General features: G+C 33.0%; 5 protein-coding genes across 5 annotated transcripts; 2 read left to right on the top strand and 3 right to left on the bottom strand.

Moving 5' to 3' along the window:
- Positions 1-61: 61 nt before the first annotated feature.
- On the bottom strand, positions 62-3,544 carry WICANDRAFT_31345 (uncharacterized protein; the record flags this gene model as incomplete). Its single annotated transcript, XM_019181821.1, has 2 exons — positions 62-1,555; positions 1,616-3,544. 2 exons carry the CDS (start codon positions 3,542-3,544, stop codon positions 62-64), a joined length of 3,423 nt encoding a protein of 1,140 aa, XP_019038977.1.
- A 1,435-nt stretch (positions 3,545-4,979) lies between these two features.
- WICANDRAFT_78406 (uncharacterized protein) lies at positions 4,980-5,594 on the top strand (the record flags this gene model as incomplete). The annotated part of the gene is made up of 1 exon (XM_019184717.1): positions 4,980-5,594. The coding sequence occupies one exon, from the start codon at positions 4,980-4,982 to the stop codon at positions 5,592-5,594; it is 615 nt and encodes a 204-aa protein (XP_019038978.1).
- A 1,382-nt stretch (positions 5,595-6,976) lies between these two features.
- On the bottom strand, positions 6,977-7,957 carry SFC1 (Sfc1p; the record flags this gene model as incomplete). The annotated part of the gene is made up of 1 exon (XM_019181776.1): positions 6,977-7,957. The coding sequence occupies one exon, from the start codon at positions 7,955-7,957 to the stop codon at positions 6,977-6,979; it is 981 nt and encodes a 326-aa protein (XP_019038979.1).
- A 1,937-nt stretch (positions 7,958-9,894) lies between these two features.
- On the bottom strand, positions 9,895-10,170 carry RPL43B (60S ribosomal protein eL43; the record flags this gene model as incomplete). Its single annotated transcript, XM_019181700.1, has 1 exon — positions 9,895-10,170. A coding segment is annotated over one exon (276 nt), but the record flags the coding sequence as incomplete, so codon positions are not given.
- A 1,835-nt stretch (positions 10,171-12,005) lies between these two features.
- WICANDRAFT_62359 (uncharacterized protein) lies at positions 12,006-13,582 on the top strand (the record flags this gene model as incomplete). The annotated part of the gene is made up of 3 exons (XM_019183348.1): positions 12,006-12,102; positions 12,157-12,468; positions 13,041-13,582. The coding sequence occupies 3 exons, from the start codon at positions 12,006-12,008 to the stop codon at positions 13,580-13,582; spliced, it is 951 nt and encodes a 316-aa protein (XP_019038981.1).
- Between the last annotated feature and the right edge of the window lie 1,350 nt (positions 13,583-14,932).

Below are 14,932 nucleotides of genomic sequence, written 5' to 3' on the forward strand. Positions count from 1 at the left end.
ATAAATCAAAAATGTTGTCTAATATACACTGGTCTGTAAATTACTTTTAAACCACCTTTTTTCACATCACTTCCAGATCACCATCTTCATCTTCCTTATCATCGTAATTATCATTAATATCATCAATAACTTGTTCATCAATACTTCTTTTCAAAAATTCACTTTCAACAGGAGAATTCTTCATTGAGCTTAAAGTACTCAAAGCACTATCAGTAACAGACCTATTATTAATTGACAATAAAGGTCTTTCTAATGATTTCAAAGCTGGTGATAACGCAGTGGCAAGATTATCTTTTGTTGTGGTACTATTGATATTGTTGATGACTTTTCCTAATTCTTGATTCGATTGAGATCTTTTATTTGATGGGCTCGTTTCAGCCAGATTTGTTGAAGAATTATTACCATTGGAAGGGAAATTTAGCAAGCCCTCATTTGCCAATTGATCATTTGTTGGATTCATACTTGCAATTTCTTTTAATTTATTAACATGATGAATAGTTTTAGCAATGGTTTGGATCAAAAGATTTGGTTTCAATGGTTTGGAAATATATTCATCCATTTGAGCTTGCATACATTTTTCACGATCTCCCAACATGGCATGAGCAGTTAATGCAATAATTGGAACTCTAACAGATAACGGATCAATTGGGTTCATTTCTTTTTCCCATTTTCTAATCTTTTCAGTAGCTTCAAACCCACCCATGATTGGCATTTGAACATCCATCAAGACAACATCATATCTGTTTTGTTTAACTTCTTCAAAAGCTTCCAACCCGTTTTGTGCAACATGAACTTCATGACCATATTTTTCCAAAATACGAACAGCTAATTTTTGATTAACCAAATTATCTTCAGCCAATAAAATATTATAAGATTGTGGAGCATCATCATCACTTGGAACAATTCTCGATTCTAATGCAGGTTTCAAATAATCAGCAAGATCCATAATAGAACAAGGTGTATTACCATAGGATTGAATACCAAGATCTAAACAAACTCTCATATTCAATCTTGGAATGCTATGATGTAATAAAACAAATGGAATATATTTTATTTCTGGCAATAATCTCAACTTGTTACCAGTATCAATTGAATCAATAATGATGACATCATATTTACAAGGTTCTTCCAAGTTAGCTTCGTCAATAGTATGAACAACTGTTGGTCTCAAGTTTAATCCTTTCAAATCTTCTTCAATTTTATTGGTTTCTTGAGCGGAATGTTGAGTAGATATGAATAAAATTTGATGTAAGTTAAAAGTTAATAATGCATCTGATTGCTTTGTGAAGACTTGATCCGGAACAGGACGAACTGCAATAGTGAAATAAAATCTTGAACCTTCACCGTATGCTGATGTGACCCAAATTTCACCACCCATTAAATGAATTAATCTCTTGGAAATTGACAAACCTAACCCAGTACCACCAAACTTTCTTGTTGTTGAACCATCAGCTTGTGTGAAATTTTCAAAAATCAAATCTAACTTATCCTTCTTAATACCGATACCAGTATCAGAAACACAAAATTCTAAAACTAATACATCATCTTGTGGTGCCTTATTTGATTCCACTATAGTGGAAGAATCATTACCAATAACATAATTGTTATTTTCCACAGTTTGAGTGATTTGTTGTTGTAATGAAGTTGTAGCTTTCTTCACACTTAAGGAAACATGACCTTTTGAAGTAAATTTAATAGCATTACCAACCAAGTTTAAAATAACTTGTCTCAATCTGAAAGAATCACCAATCAAGTAATCTGGGAATGATGCATCAACTTGATAAATTAAATCCAAAGGTTTTTCAATTGATTTAACTGCAAGAGTTTTCAAAGCACCGAAAACAGTGCCTCTTAAAGTAAATTCAACTTGTTCAATTGTCATTCTGTTTGCTTCAATCTTGGAAATATCTAAAATATCATCAATAATTGTTAATAATGAGTTTGCTAAATTATGAACAGTTGACAACATTTCTCTTTGATATTGAGTTAATTCCGTGTCTAATGTCAATTGTGTATAATTCAAAATACCATTGAATGGAGTTCTTAACTCATGTGAGAAAATACCCAAAAATTCTGATTTTGCTCTATTTGCCAATTCAGCAGCTTCTCTTGCAGCAGTGTTTCTTTTAATTGATTCTCTCAAATTAAACACCATTTGATTAATTTTGGTCTTTAAAGTATCCATTTCACCACTTGCTTCCACGGTAATGAATTTGGTAAAATCACCATCAGTAGCAGCAGCAGTGATTTGAGCAAAAGCTCTAACTTGAGAAGTTAAATTAGCAGCCATTACATTAACATTTGTTATAATTTCCTTCCATAACCCATCGACATCACTAACTTGGGCCTGTACGCCTAATTTACCATCAATACCAACATCTTTTGCAACTCTTGTCACTTCACTAACGAAAACTTGTAAAGAATCCACCATCTTATTGATGGTATCTTTTAATTCTAAAATTTCACCTTGAGCTTTAACATCAATTTTTTGAGACAAATCACCATGAGCAACTGCTGTGGTAACTGCGGCTATAGATCTAACTTGATTTGTTAGATTGGTAGCCATGGCGTTAACATTATCGGTTAAATCTTTCCAGGCACCTTCAACACCATTAACAACGGCTTGGCCGCCTAATATACCTTTAATACCAACATCAGTAGCTAAACTTGTAACTTCCAGAGCAAAAGTTTGTAAAGAATCCACCATTTCATTTATAGTAGATTTCAAATCCAAAATTTCACCTTTACAATCAGCTGTAACTTTTTTAGATAAGTCACCTTTTGCCACAGCAGTGGTAACATTTGCAATGTTTCTAACTTGATTTGTTAAATTTGTAGCCATAGCATTGACATTATCAGTTAATTCTTTCCATATACCTTCTGCGCCAACAACAACGGCTTGACCACCTAATCGACCTTCAACACCAGTTTCTCTTGATACTCTTGTAACTTCGAATGCAAAAGTTTTCAATTGATCAACCATAGTGTTTATAATTTCTTGTAGTTCCAAAATTTCACCTTGAGCATGAACATTAATTTTCCTTGATAAATCACCTCCCGCAACGCCTCTAACCACTTCAGCGATTTCTCTAACTTGGTTAGTTAGGTTCAGAGCCATAACGTTTAAATTATCAGATAAAGTTCTCCATATCCCCACGGTACCTTGATTTTTAACTTGACCACCAAATTCACCATGAGCGACATCAGTTGCGATTTTAGTAACTTCACTTGCAAAAGTATGTAATTGATCCACCATTGTATTTATGGTCATTTTAACTTTTAAAATTTCTGGATCTGGTTCATCATTTATTTCAACTTGTTTTGTTAAATCACCCATTGCCACAGCTATTAAAACATTACCAATTTCCATTGAAGCCTTTTGGAAAGATTTCTTGGATTTCTCTAAATGTTTTATTTCTAATTCTTTATCCCCCAGAAATTGTAATATTTGTAATCTTGTTGCTTCTATATCTTGTTTAGTTGATACGGCATTTTGGAATGCCAAAGGATCCTTCAGCGTTGATATTATATCAATAGTTGCCATCTTTAACTAGTGATCTCTGATTAAACTATAATGATTCTCAAAAATTGTTGATTGTCTTTTCAATTATAGCGCCCTGTAAATTTGCCCCCCTTGGTAGCTAACTAAGAAGTTGAATAAAATGAATGAATAAAAAGGTATAAATATAGATAGGGCTGATGAGATCTAAAGCAATGTACAATGGGACTTTTGAAGTTGAGCCTTGAATAATAGTGAAATAGCAACGCTTTAACTAACCCAAGAATTCGAATGTCACAGCAGTACCTGAAGGTCTTTTTAATACAAAATGTAATGAGTTTGACCAATTTTGTACTTGTGCTACCAAAGATTAATCCTTTTCGTTGTTTTTCAAAAAAAAACACGAACATAAAAAAAACAAAAAACAAAAATAAAATGCGCACGGCGGTTTTTTCCCGGTGTTCAGATTCAAGTTATTGGCTACGTAAAAGTGATGTAATGGGCAACAATAGAATTCTGTATAGGAAAGATTAATAGAGAAAGATGGGTTTTATTAGGTCAATTGTGTGTTAATTACTAGTGTAAAGCGTTCACCTGTTGTTGTGGTGAATTCCGTTTGTCTAGATGTTCTGGCTATCGACAAAAGCACTGAAACGAGTAACCGAAACTTTTTTGATTTGACTACACAAAATTAGAGTATATCTAGAAATGAATCACTAGCTAGAAGACTCTTGGACCGTTATTCTAAACGGTTTACACTCCACGGTCCACTTAGTTCAACTCAATTTCTTGTTCCTTCGAGAATTGGGCGGTGATGATCTTCATTTTCGATCTTTTGTTCGTTGTTGATCAAATTCAATTTTTTTTTTTGTTTCAGTGAATTGGTACCTTGCGTTATGCGCGACCATTCGAATCTGGCAAGTGGCAAATAATTTTTATGCATTCCGGCTGGAAGTCAGGGCAACCCCTCGTTTCAAAATGAAACAGCCCAAAGTAGTAATTATCCACTTTGGGATATTAATTACATTTCCTAATACGGTACTCTACTCTTTTGGGAAATGCAATTTACAACCAGATTTGAAATCATCATGATAACCTCGAATTCCATCTATATCCATTATTTTAAAACTCCCTTTGTACTAGAAATATCAAACAAGGACATCAATACCCATATATACTCTGTGCTAGAAAGTGCTATCCACCCATCTAGAAAAGCTCACAGTTATAATACACCTTTGGAAAGCCCAGCCTACAAACCTCCTGATCTGATCGTGGCAATAAAGGGTATCAAGAGAACAAAGGAATTCCCATCTATAAAAATAATCCCATCACCCAAGTGATAATCCCATCCACGTCTTTCCAAACTATAACAGATACCACAACAACCATTACAAACAAAAACAACACGAAAAAGAATATTATATCTCAAAAAGTGACTAGTCAAAAGCCATCATCATCATCATCATCATCACCATCCAGAATGACCGACTCACCTCATACTCCAATAAATTTAATAAATTCAAATCCAACTTCAAATTCAACTTCCATATATAATCAACTATTGAAATCCCCTTTGAATTTCGATTCTGATATAGATGAACAAGATGAAAGTCATCATCTTCTACAGTTTGAACAACCATTTGATCAATCACCAAGTTCCAATTCAGAAAATGTTGAAATAATGATTAGTAACTTGATGATAGTATTGGAAGATCCTCAAAAAGATGTCAACAAACAACAGATTAAAACAATATTACAAAAATGCTTAATAACAATATCTCATTATAAATTACAGAATGAGATCTTGAGGTTTGAAAACAATGAAGTTAATAAAAGAAATGATGTTGAAAATGATTTAATCAAGAGACAAGTTGATTATTTATTGAAATCTCCATTCAAACCATCAGATGAATCATCAATAACTCATGAAGAAACTACAGTCCAACCTAAGAAACAGAGAAGAAGTTCTTCAAGAGTGAAAAAACCAACAACTGGTGCAAAGAACTTAAAATTGGTTGAAAAATTTAACAATCATCCTGATAAATTAAATGAATTCAATAATTGTATTAAAGTGTTTCATTTAGAAAAAAACTGAAAACTAAGATATCAATATTGGGAAAATTTATACCCAATTCATTATTATATGGTTTTTTTGATCATGGTGTTTCAATTTGGTTTACTTGTTGTTTTATTTTTTGCTTTGTGTTAGATAAAGAGAAAAAAGGGAGGGAATTTAAAAAGGTGTTCTTACTATTATATGTGTTTGCTATTATTATTACTACTAATTATTATTATTACTTTGCTATTTAATGTCTTAATATTCATAATCTTGGGTTGAATCTTTGCTATATATTGGATTCAAACAAATTTATTTCACTTCTTGCTGCTGCTTAATTATTTTTATAAATCTTTGGCTAATTAATGTTTTTCAAATGGGAAAAATTCATGGGGTTACTGGCCAAATATCGTATGCTATATATATATTTAATGTTGTTATTAAACTAATTTGATGTTGCTTTTAATTGTGTTCCAGCTGCTAGCTTGAACTACAATTTTTTAATGTTTATACTATTATGCTATCTATGTTAATTTATTATTATTCTTACAGTTTAGATTTATACCTAAAATAATTTAATTTTCAGAAATCTGTTCATGTGGTTAATCTTACTTTTAATATGATTATTTATATTGCGGTACCTCTATAGATCTACTATAATAATTAGTATATCATCTTTTTTTATACAGATATAAATTGATTCGAAGCACTACAGTAGTACTTGTTATTTCTGTATTTGAAAATTAAAATATTATGATTAAACTAATCGCAATTCTGACTTAACATCACTAATTGTGTTCAAAAGTACAAGAAAAATGTGAAAGGTTCAAATATTAAGGAACCAAATCGGGAGTACGTTATAGCTCCGCCTAATGTTCACAAGCCTTATGAAGGCCATAACGTCCAATTGACTCAGTCAAGCTCCACATTTGACTTTATTAAATTGTAAAACTTAACAAAGAATAACAGGCTCTTGAACTACTCATCATTAATCTTGAATGCTAGAAATACGCAAAACTGCACACATTTAATTTGAAAAGTTAACAAGATGAGCAAAGGTATACGTTAATCGCAAGAGTTGTGATCAAATCAAATGTTTTTCAACCCCCGTTCTTAGTCAGCCATTGACCATGTGACTTCCATACTGTTTGTATTAATTTCATTCAACAACTACGTTATTGCTTATTAACCTGTATGGGATGAGAGAATCAAATCGTATTGCAATATATCAATTGTGATATTAATCTGCATGAATCTACACTTATAATCAATTGATCTCCAGCACTAAAAATACATAACTTTTCTTTGGATTAATTGTTCATTCAGTGATTTCAATCTGAATCTTTTGGAATATTTATATTAATGTGATTTCATAAGATTTCTTTGAAACCTTTCAGAGATGAAAGGATTAAAAGATAAATCTACTCATCAAAAGCAGAAGCTTCTTTATTAGACAATGCAGGTAATTGTTCCAACCATCCTCTAACAATTTCATAAACGGTAAAAGTAACAGCTTGACCTGGGGCAACTCTCATAACTCTTGGGGTAATACCTTTATATAAAGCACCAACACCTTCTTCTTTAATCAAATCTTTACCAATTCTTGTAATTCTACTCAATGCACTTTGTTTAATTTCTTCACCAGCTGCACTAGCTTGTTTAGTTTCTTTTTGTAGTCTAGTCTTTATAGTATCTAAAGGAGCATTTGAAAAAGGACCAATAGCACCACTAATCAACCCAATACAAGAAGTTTGCCAACTTGGAATGACACCATTATTACCATTTTGTGTATGATGTTCAGTTAAATATTCTTTTAATTTGGAATAAACTGTAAAATTTGCACCTTGATTTGTAGCTTGTCTTGCAGCAGTTAATGAAACACCTCTATAAAGAGTTTTAAAACCTTCTTCTTTAATAATAACATAAACAGCATGACCAGCATTTCTATATTTTGGTACACTTAAAGGATCAGACATTGAGTGATGTTGAGCTTGTAATCTAATTTTAACAACCTCCATTGGATTAACAACAAGACAAGCTTCAGTGATACCAGCACCAACACCTGCCAAAAAAGTTGAACCAGTTGTAATGACACCAGTATTTGGATCTTTCAATAAACCTCTATAAAATTCATATGAAGAAAACCTTATAGCCATTTTTGGTATAATACCCATAACAACAGCTCCTAAACCTTTATATAAACCAGTAACACCTTCTTTTTTAGCAATTGATATACCAGTTGTAATGAAACCAGGGTTTTTAACAATTCCTGATTTACGATGCAATTGCATTCTAACTTTGATGGTATCTAATGGATGACAACATAATGCTTCAAATAAACCAGCAGTACCACCTGCAATCAGGTTGACAGCTGTGCTTGATGATTTCTTCTTATCTGACATTGTGGTAATATTAATTGAATTGTGGAGTTCTTCTTGAGAAAAGTGAAGTGAAATTGGACAAAGTCAAGGGTATTTATAATTTGAAACTTCTCATGGTTATAATTGAGATTTTAAGGGTGAATGATCACTTGTTTGGTAATTGACATCATTTTTAGGCGCCTGTTTGTGGTTTGGTTTTCCCTTTATCAAAAAAACCAACCATTTATCCCTGGAGAATAGCGGGTCTATGGGGCTCATGACGCTTGGGGGGACACCGGAGGGAGCTAGGCAGAGAAGCTAGGCAGGGAAGCGGTACATGCACACACGGAGGATATGTGTGCCGAATAGGAGTGGTGGGCCTAGAAGGGAAGAATGGAAAATCTGATTAGCAGGTACCATACTTTGATAGTGAGAAGAATTAGAAGTAGGTGATGGTGTAACCTAGAATTGACTTATGGTAGAGTGGCCACCCACTAATTGTACTAGGTATTAGTATACCCCGGGACTCCTAGTATTATAAATCTCTTCAACGGTTAAACTTTCTTGTTGTTGTTCGGTTTCTTTTTTGCTACGCTCGATTTCTCCAAAATCTGGGGTAAATGGAGATGAGTCTTCAGGATCCGTAACACGGATTTCACTTAACCAGGATTCCATAACCATTTCTTGAAGTAATCAAATTAAGAAGTACTAAACGTCTTTTTGCCTTTCCTTTCTCTATCTTGTGGATTATGGGTTGTAGCCTGTAGGTTACCACTCTATATTCCAACGATTTCCTCTGTTGGCGTACCCTCATTTCAAGATGAATTAGGCTAGGATGTACAATTTAGGATAGACGTTAGATTTCAACCATATTTATAGTATCACCTACTCGAAGTGGTAACTAGATTGATTCTCATTGATAAATATTCTCAACTTACACACCAAAATGGGTTCCAAAATGTCAATATTAGAAAGAAGATGGTTGACTAGGTGACTCGTGAAGTGGATAGAAAACTTATACCAATCAAGTGGACCAAGTAAATGGATGTTGCCTGAGTTCAATCCATTAACAATGCAATTGATTCACTAGCACTCATGTTTCATTCAGTTGAGGTTCTTTTAAATTCTGGCTTGTGAATTGTGGTGTTCAACTGTTTTGAGAGGAAGCTGTTAAAAATTGTAAATCAACATGGCTCATTTGATTTACAGAATCGTCCCTTTGACAGGTTTAAATTTCAGATGTACAAGTCTTCAAGATTAATTGTCCTCTTACATTTGGTGAATTAATTGAGGAGCTGATAATTCTATTGCTTTTAATTTCAAGAGTTCAGGGTGGTTGTGTTGTGGACTTGGTTAATACAAAGTCTATTAAGGATTCATAACGATCATGAGATGAGAGTACTGATATAAGTAACAGCCATTGATCAAGTTCTTGGTCCATGATACGGCCATGATATCATTAAAAGAACTAGACCTGGTCTAATGTTCTATGAATCAATCCATTGATGTTCAAGCTGTTCTGTTAATGGTCCACGCTGAGACTGAATAATGTTGGCTGAAAGAAATTATATATTTCCTTGAGAAGACTCAAGACTTTCCTATGCTACAAAGGTGGTGTTCAGGGTCTGGTACCAAAGAACGTGTATCACTTCTAGTGAATATCTGTTTTATGTGTAGAAGTAATAGCTTTTGGTGTTATGGCTTGACACGCGCTGTATCGGTTTTCGATATCTAAGACCAAAAACTTCTGATCGAGGTCAGCTTTCATAACTCACAATTAACGTCATTGAAATACATCCAAATGGGTTTAACGAATCAATAGATCTTTCAATAGATCTTTCAATCCTCATGTTCTTGACTACAATTCAAATGTCTTTTAAACCATTAAAACCATTTTATATCTTTTGGAGATGTCACAAACTATAAAACATGCCCTTTTTCTTTTATTTAAAACACAAAGTAAAATAAAAACACATAACTTAAGCTTCAGCCAATTCTCTTAAACGACGAATGGTTGATCTAACAGTAGCAGCAGCAGCAGTTGAAACAGTGTAAGCACCACCTGCAACGGTTTTACGACAACTATGACAGTTCCAGATACCAGTGGCTTCTCTTTTAACGGTTTTTTTACCACAGAATGAACAATCATATCTAGCATGTTGTTGAATTTCTAATTTTTTGGTTTGACGTCTTAATGATGAACCGTAACGGACACCAAATTTACCAGTGATACCAACCTTCTTTGTTCTTTTAGTCCTATGGAAAAGTTAGTATTAATGAACATAATGTATCGATAGTTCATTGATAGTGATATTTATGAAGGGATAGAGGTCTATGTCTAGTTATTGATACTTGATATGCTTGTTTCAAAATATTTAATCAGAGTTCTTGACTCGATATAAAAATTATTTTGAACTCTTTTGATGGTTTCTTTGATGTTCAACAAGACTCTGGTTATTCAATACTTTGGATATTTGATATTACTTCAATAATCTCTTGTGTTCAAATCTTGATTCTTGCCCATAAAATTTCATAATTTCCAGAAGTCATAACTCATTCAATACTATTGATTTATTCATTCTTATTTCCCATTTCTTTCATTTACTTCCTTCAAATATCACATCAATGATCTTTTATTCTATCATCATCACATACATTTTGTGTTATTATCGTTGTCTATTTCCAAAAGTTAAGGAAAGAGATTGTAGTTTAATTTGAAAAAAATTGTTTTAATGAAAAAGGCGAGGACTGCTCAGAGTGTTCCAACCAGGGATTTTTGTAAACCTTGGGCAAAAAAGACGTGGCTCTTGCGGTTTTTCGCAAAGCTCAAAAAAGAGTTGTTTGGATTTTTGCCGGTGGTTGAGGGCACTGGGATGGATTTTGGGCTTTTCTCGCCGATGTGAGTTTTTTCCAAAATCAAATACTTGGTGTTGGGGTGTATTCCTGAGCCCTAGCCCTATGCGACATCACATGATCTCACAAAAATGATTTTCTTTTTCACAAGATAATTGGGTCTGTACTTTTCTTTGTGTCACTAGGGAAACAATAATTTGATGTAGTTTCCCCCTTGTTTCAAATAAATCAAATCTTCGCCTTATTACGCACAATTTCAAGATGTTATCTATGGATCCGAAATTGTGATCTGGCTGAGCGTACCTTTCGGAAGAGAGCGCTGCACTGCAATTAATTAATTCATTGCATAAATAGCTCCTTAAAATTTTGATACCCTAAGTTTTGATAAAGTGCATCAAAGATATGCATACGATCATTTGGAATTTGCATTCAAAATAATTGGGGAGGAAGAAGTTACAAGTATTTTAGTTAACTTTTTGTGAATTGTGTCCAGATGCGGTTAATTTAATTAATTATTTACAAATCTACGAGTTGGGTCCTGTCAAGTTATCATGTATGAGTTTGAGTTTTGAGCTTTGCTGTGCATTTAGATGAGAGAAGGATCCTTTGAAAGTAGCCATTCGGTTTTACATGGAAGGCGTCCACATGGCTCAGATCTGTTGGGTAGCTTGGTGGACTAGAATTTGCAGGTGAGGCTAGATGATAGAAGAATCAAGATGACAATGGGTTATGATCATGAAGATGATAATGATTGTTACAATGGCTATTACAATGGCTATTACATGGTTAGACACCTACTCCACTCCATCTTTATTGGCGAATCAACACAGCGGTTCACCCCATCTTCTCCAATAATTGATCTGCTGCAAGTAATCAATTTAGAAATTCACACGCGGCTACCGTGTCATCATCTGTCTGAGTTAAAGTTTTGAAGATTTATGGCCTGCATCTGATACGTGATTGCAAAATGTTCAGATCACGAAATCGTGCTGAGGGATCCATGATCAATTTGATAATTAAATGCTGCGATTGGGCGTATGATTGGGGCTGGCTAAAATTGGTGTCTCTTCTTTATTGATCCACGATATTGGCGGTTATCTCAATTTTATTTTGCCATCTTATTTAAACCATTTCATTTATCCACATTTTGTGATCTGTTACATTTCCTCTAAAATAGCAACCTAAGAACACAGATTTTAGTGGTAAACTTTATCAACATCAATTCCTTCGGTTAAAAATGACTTTGATCCCAGATACAGCTGCTTTATATCATGGTGATGATGATGGCGTTGGTATACATCAAAGAAGTGTCAATCAACAATCTGATTCTATGGGTGGGTATTTACTACTACTATAATTGGTTTTGAAAAGGTTTCTAACATAAATAGCACCAAAATTACCTTTTGATGTCAATGATTATCTTAACTTTGAACTCAATGAAGATTTCATATCTTCCAGTGGTGATTTCATCAATGATTACTCAACTTCTGATTCAAATCACTCTGATTCATGCTTCTCTGTACACCAATCTTCTTCAAAATCTTTAGATGGTGGGTTTAATCAATTGACTTATGAAATGGATATCTTTGATAAAGAAAACTATGATTATGAACATGATTATAATGACATTAGTCGTTATGGTGAATTCAATGATGATGACGATACATGCTACCTGAAGAACTATAAACTAAGCTCTGGTGGTAAGTTACTTTCCAATCTTTTCACTATCATACTACCAAATTATCTAGGAAGTGGGTCTTGTTTACTTTTTTAAATTCCAATTTCATGAAACATTAAGAATGAGTATTATGATGGTTTTGATACCCCTTCCTTTTCAAACAGGATCTCATACCCTAAAGAAATGAACTCAGATACACCTTTATACTTTTGCAAAGAGATATTTATCTTCAAGTGAAGTTATTTTTAATACCCTTATTTTGAAATTCTTGTTATTTTTCTTCTTTTCATTCTTTCGAACGTTTTCCATTTGCTTCAAACCAATCAATCAATACCCTCGCATTATAATACCAATTTTTGCCAACATTATTATACTATTTGCTAATACCTTGTCCCCAAGGATTCTTTTTGTTTCTTTGAAAATGTTACAAAAGGTTTACAGTCGTATTCGCATTTTAGATAATAAGGGCATTTGATTTATTCCAATTTTATGATACATTTTTGTTGTTTTCATTCCAAATTCAAAATATCTATCTTAAAATTGTTCTTTTTCCCATGAGATTCATTTTTACTAATTATTATCTTTTATTTTCAGCTCAACCAACATTACCATCAAATGATTTCAAGATTTTTGAATATGATCATAAAGATTTCAATTGTTCAGTCATCACAAAATTAAACAACACACCATGCAAGAATAAAATCACTTGCAATTTCCATTCAATTCCAGAAAAATCTAAAGTTGAAAGATGTGATTCAGTTTTAAAATTGATTAAAAATTTCAAATATTTACAAAAACTAAATGAAGATATTTCAAAATTTACAATATCATCAAAGTCTAAATCCAAATCAAATGGTTACACAGCTGCTAGTCGTATGAAGAGACATAATTCATTTAATGATTCATCACATATTAAGAAAAAACCTCAATTACTGAATCCAATAGATATCTTGAATGATAATGATGATTATTATCAAAATGAAGAAGATGATGATGAATTTATAAATACTTTGATTTTAAAAATTGGATTGTTAAAAAATGACCCTCAAGAAAGATTATTAGAATTTCAATACAAGACTGAATTGAAAAATTTAGCAACTATTGAATATTATAATCAAAACCAATTCACACTATGATTGATTCATTGTGTTTTGGTTTGTTCAATTTTTCTCATGATGGCTTTTCGGTATTTTGAATAAGGAAAAAGATTATAGCTGGTTCTGTGGTGCTTTTTTTTTTGGTTTCAATTGGTGTTTCCTTTCATTTTACTTTGTTTTGATTATGATAGCTATCATATTGCATATTTCCAATTTTTTTGGTTCATCAACTTTTCTTTGGTTTGTTTGTTCCCTCAAGCTCTCTTTCTATTTCTTTAATTATTAATTTTGCATATTTTTGTTGGTTTGGGTTTTCACATGAGGGTTATTTTAATTTGGGTTTTTTACACTAATTCTTAGTTTTGAGAGAGAATAAAAATATACTAACTATACACACATATATTCTTGAGGGTCTAGCTGTTTAACATCCTAATCATATTTATTTAGTCTGTATGTTCAAATATAATGTAGAACTCCTAAGCATCGTATCGATATTAGCCAAAGTCCTTTCTGGATACATGCACTATAATGGCATTCTCAAATAGAATCAGCGAGTTACTAAACCTTCTTGTCCCTACGTTCAGTCATGATCTAATCTACATTGAAAACATTTGTGTTGTTTGTCACTCTCTTTGAACCATAACAAAATGGCAGATGTTTGTGCCTGCGGATGTTCGTCAAAGCGTCAAAGCGTCACTATTCATAGGTCCCTTGATTAATGGTGAAGGAAAAGATGTTTTCAATAGTTCAGAAAAGTATTTAAACAATGTCATTCTTCAAACAAACTAGCTGTGGAGGGAAGTTCCTGGTGTAGTGAATGTGTGGGAATTATGGTGCATAATGGTTTAGCTCTTACCAAAAATGAAATCGCTAAATTCATCACTTTTCGGCAATCAACCGTGAACTAGGTTCAAACCATCATCAGATTTATAGAAAAAGATTGTGCCTTAATCGGTTTGATAGATTTTTATGCTCTGATGGAATGGGTAAGAAGAAAAGTGTTGAGCTGAGGAAGAACATGATTATGGATCAGGGTTTCACCTGGGCTTTGTGAAAAGTAATGATCGTGGTACCCCAAGAACTAATTGATCATCTTCATTATCTTCTGTTTTTGTTTCAAATACAAAGACCTGCGTTTAGTGGTTGTACAATGAAACTTTAGCTAGCCATGGGGGTGGAGCCTTTGACTCATCAAGATCTTATCATTTAGATCATTGATCATTAGGTTCTCTAGACACCTGACAAACCATCATGTCTTTTCACAAACAAGGAAAACATAGGATACCCAAATCCTTTCTTCTCCTTCACTACCCCATCTTTTGTCTAGGTTTCAAAAATACGACATTTAATCTATAATTAAGATGCACAGATTTTATTACAGTTGAAAAA

Source organism: Wickerhamomyces anomalus (assembly GCF_001661255.1).
Source record: "Wickerhamomyces anomalus NRRL Y-366-8 unplaced genomic scaffold WICANscaffold_3, whole genome shotgun sequence".
Lineage (NCBI taxonomy): Eukaryota > Fungi > Ascomycota > Saccharomycetes > Phaffomycetales > Wickerhamomycetaceae > Hansenula > Hansenula anomala.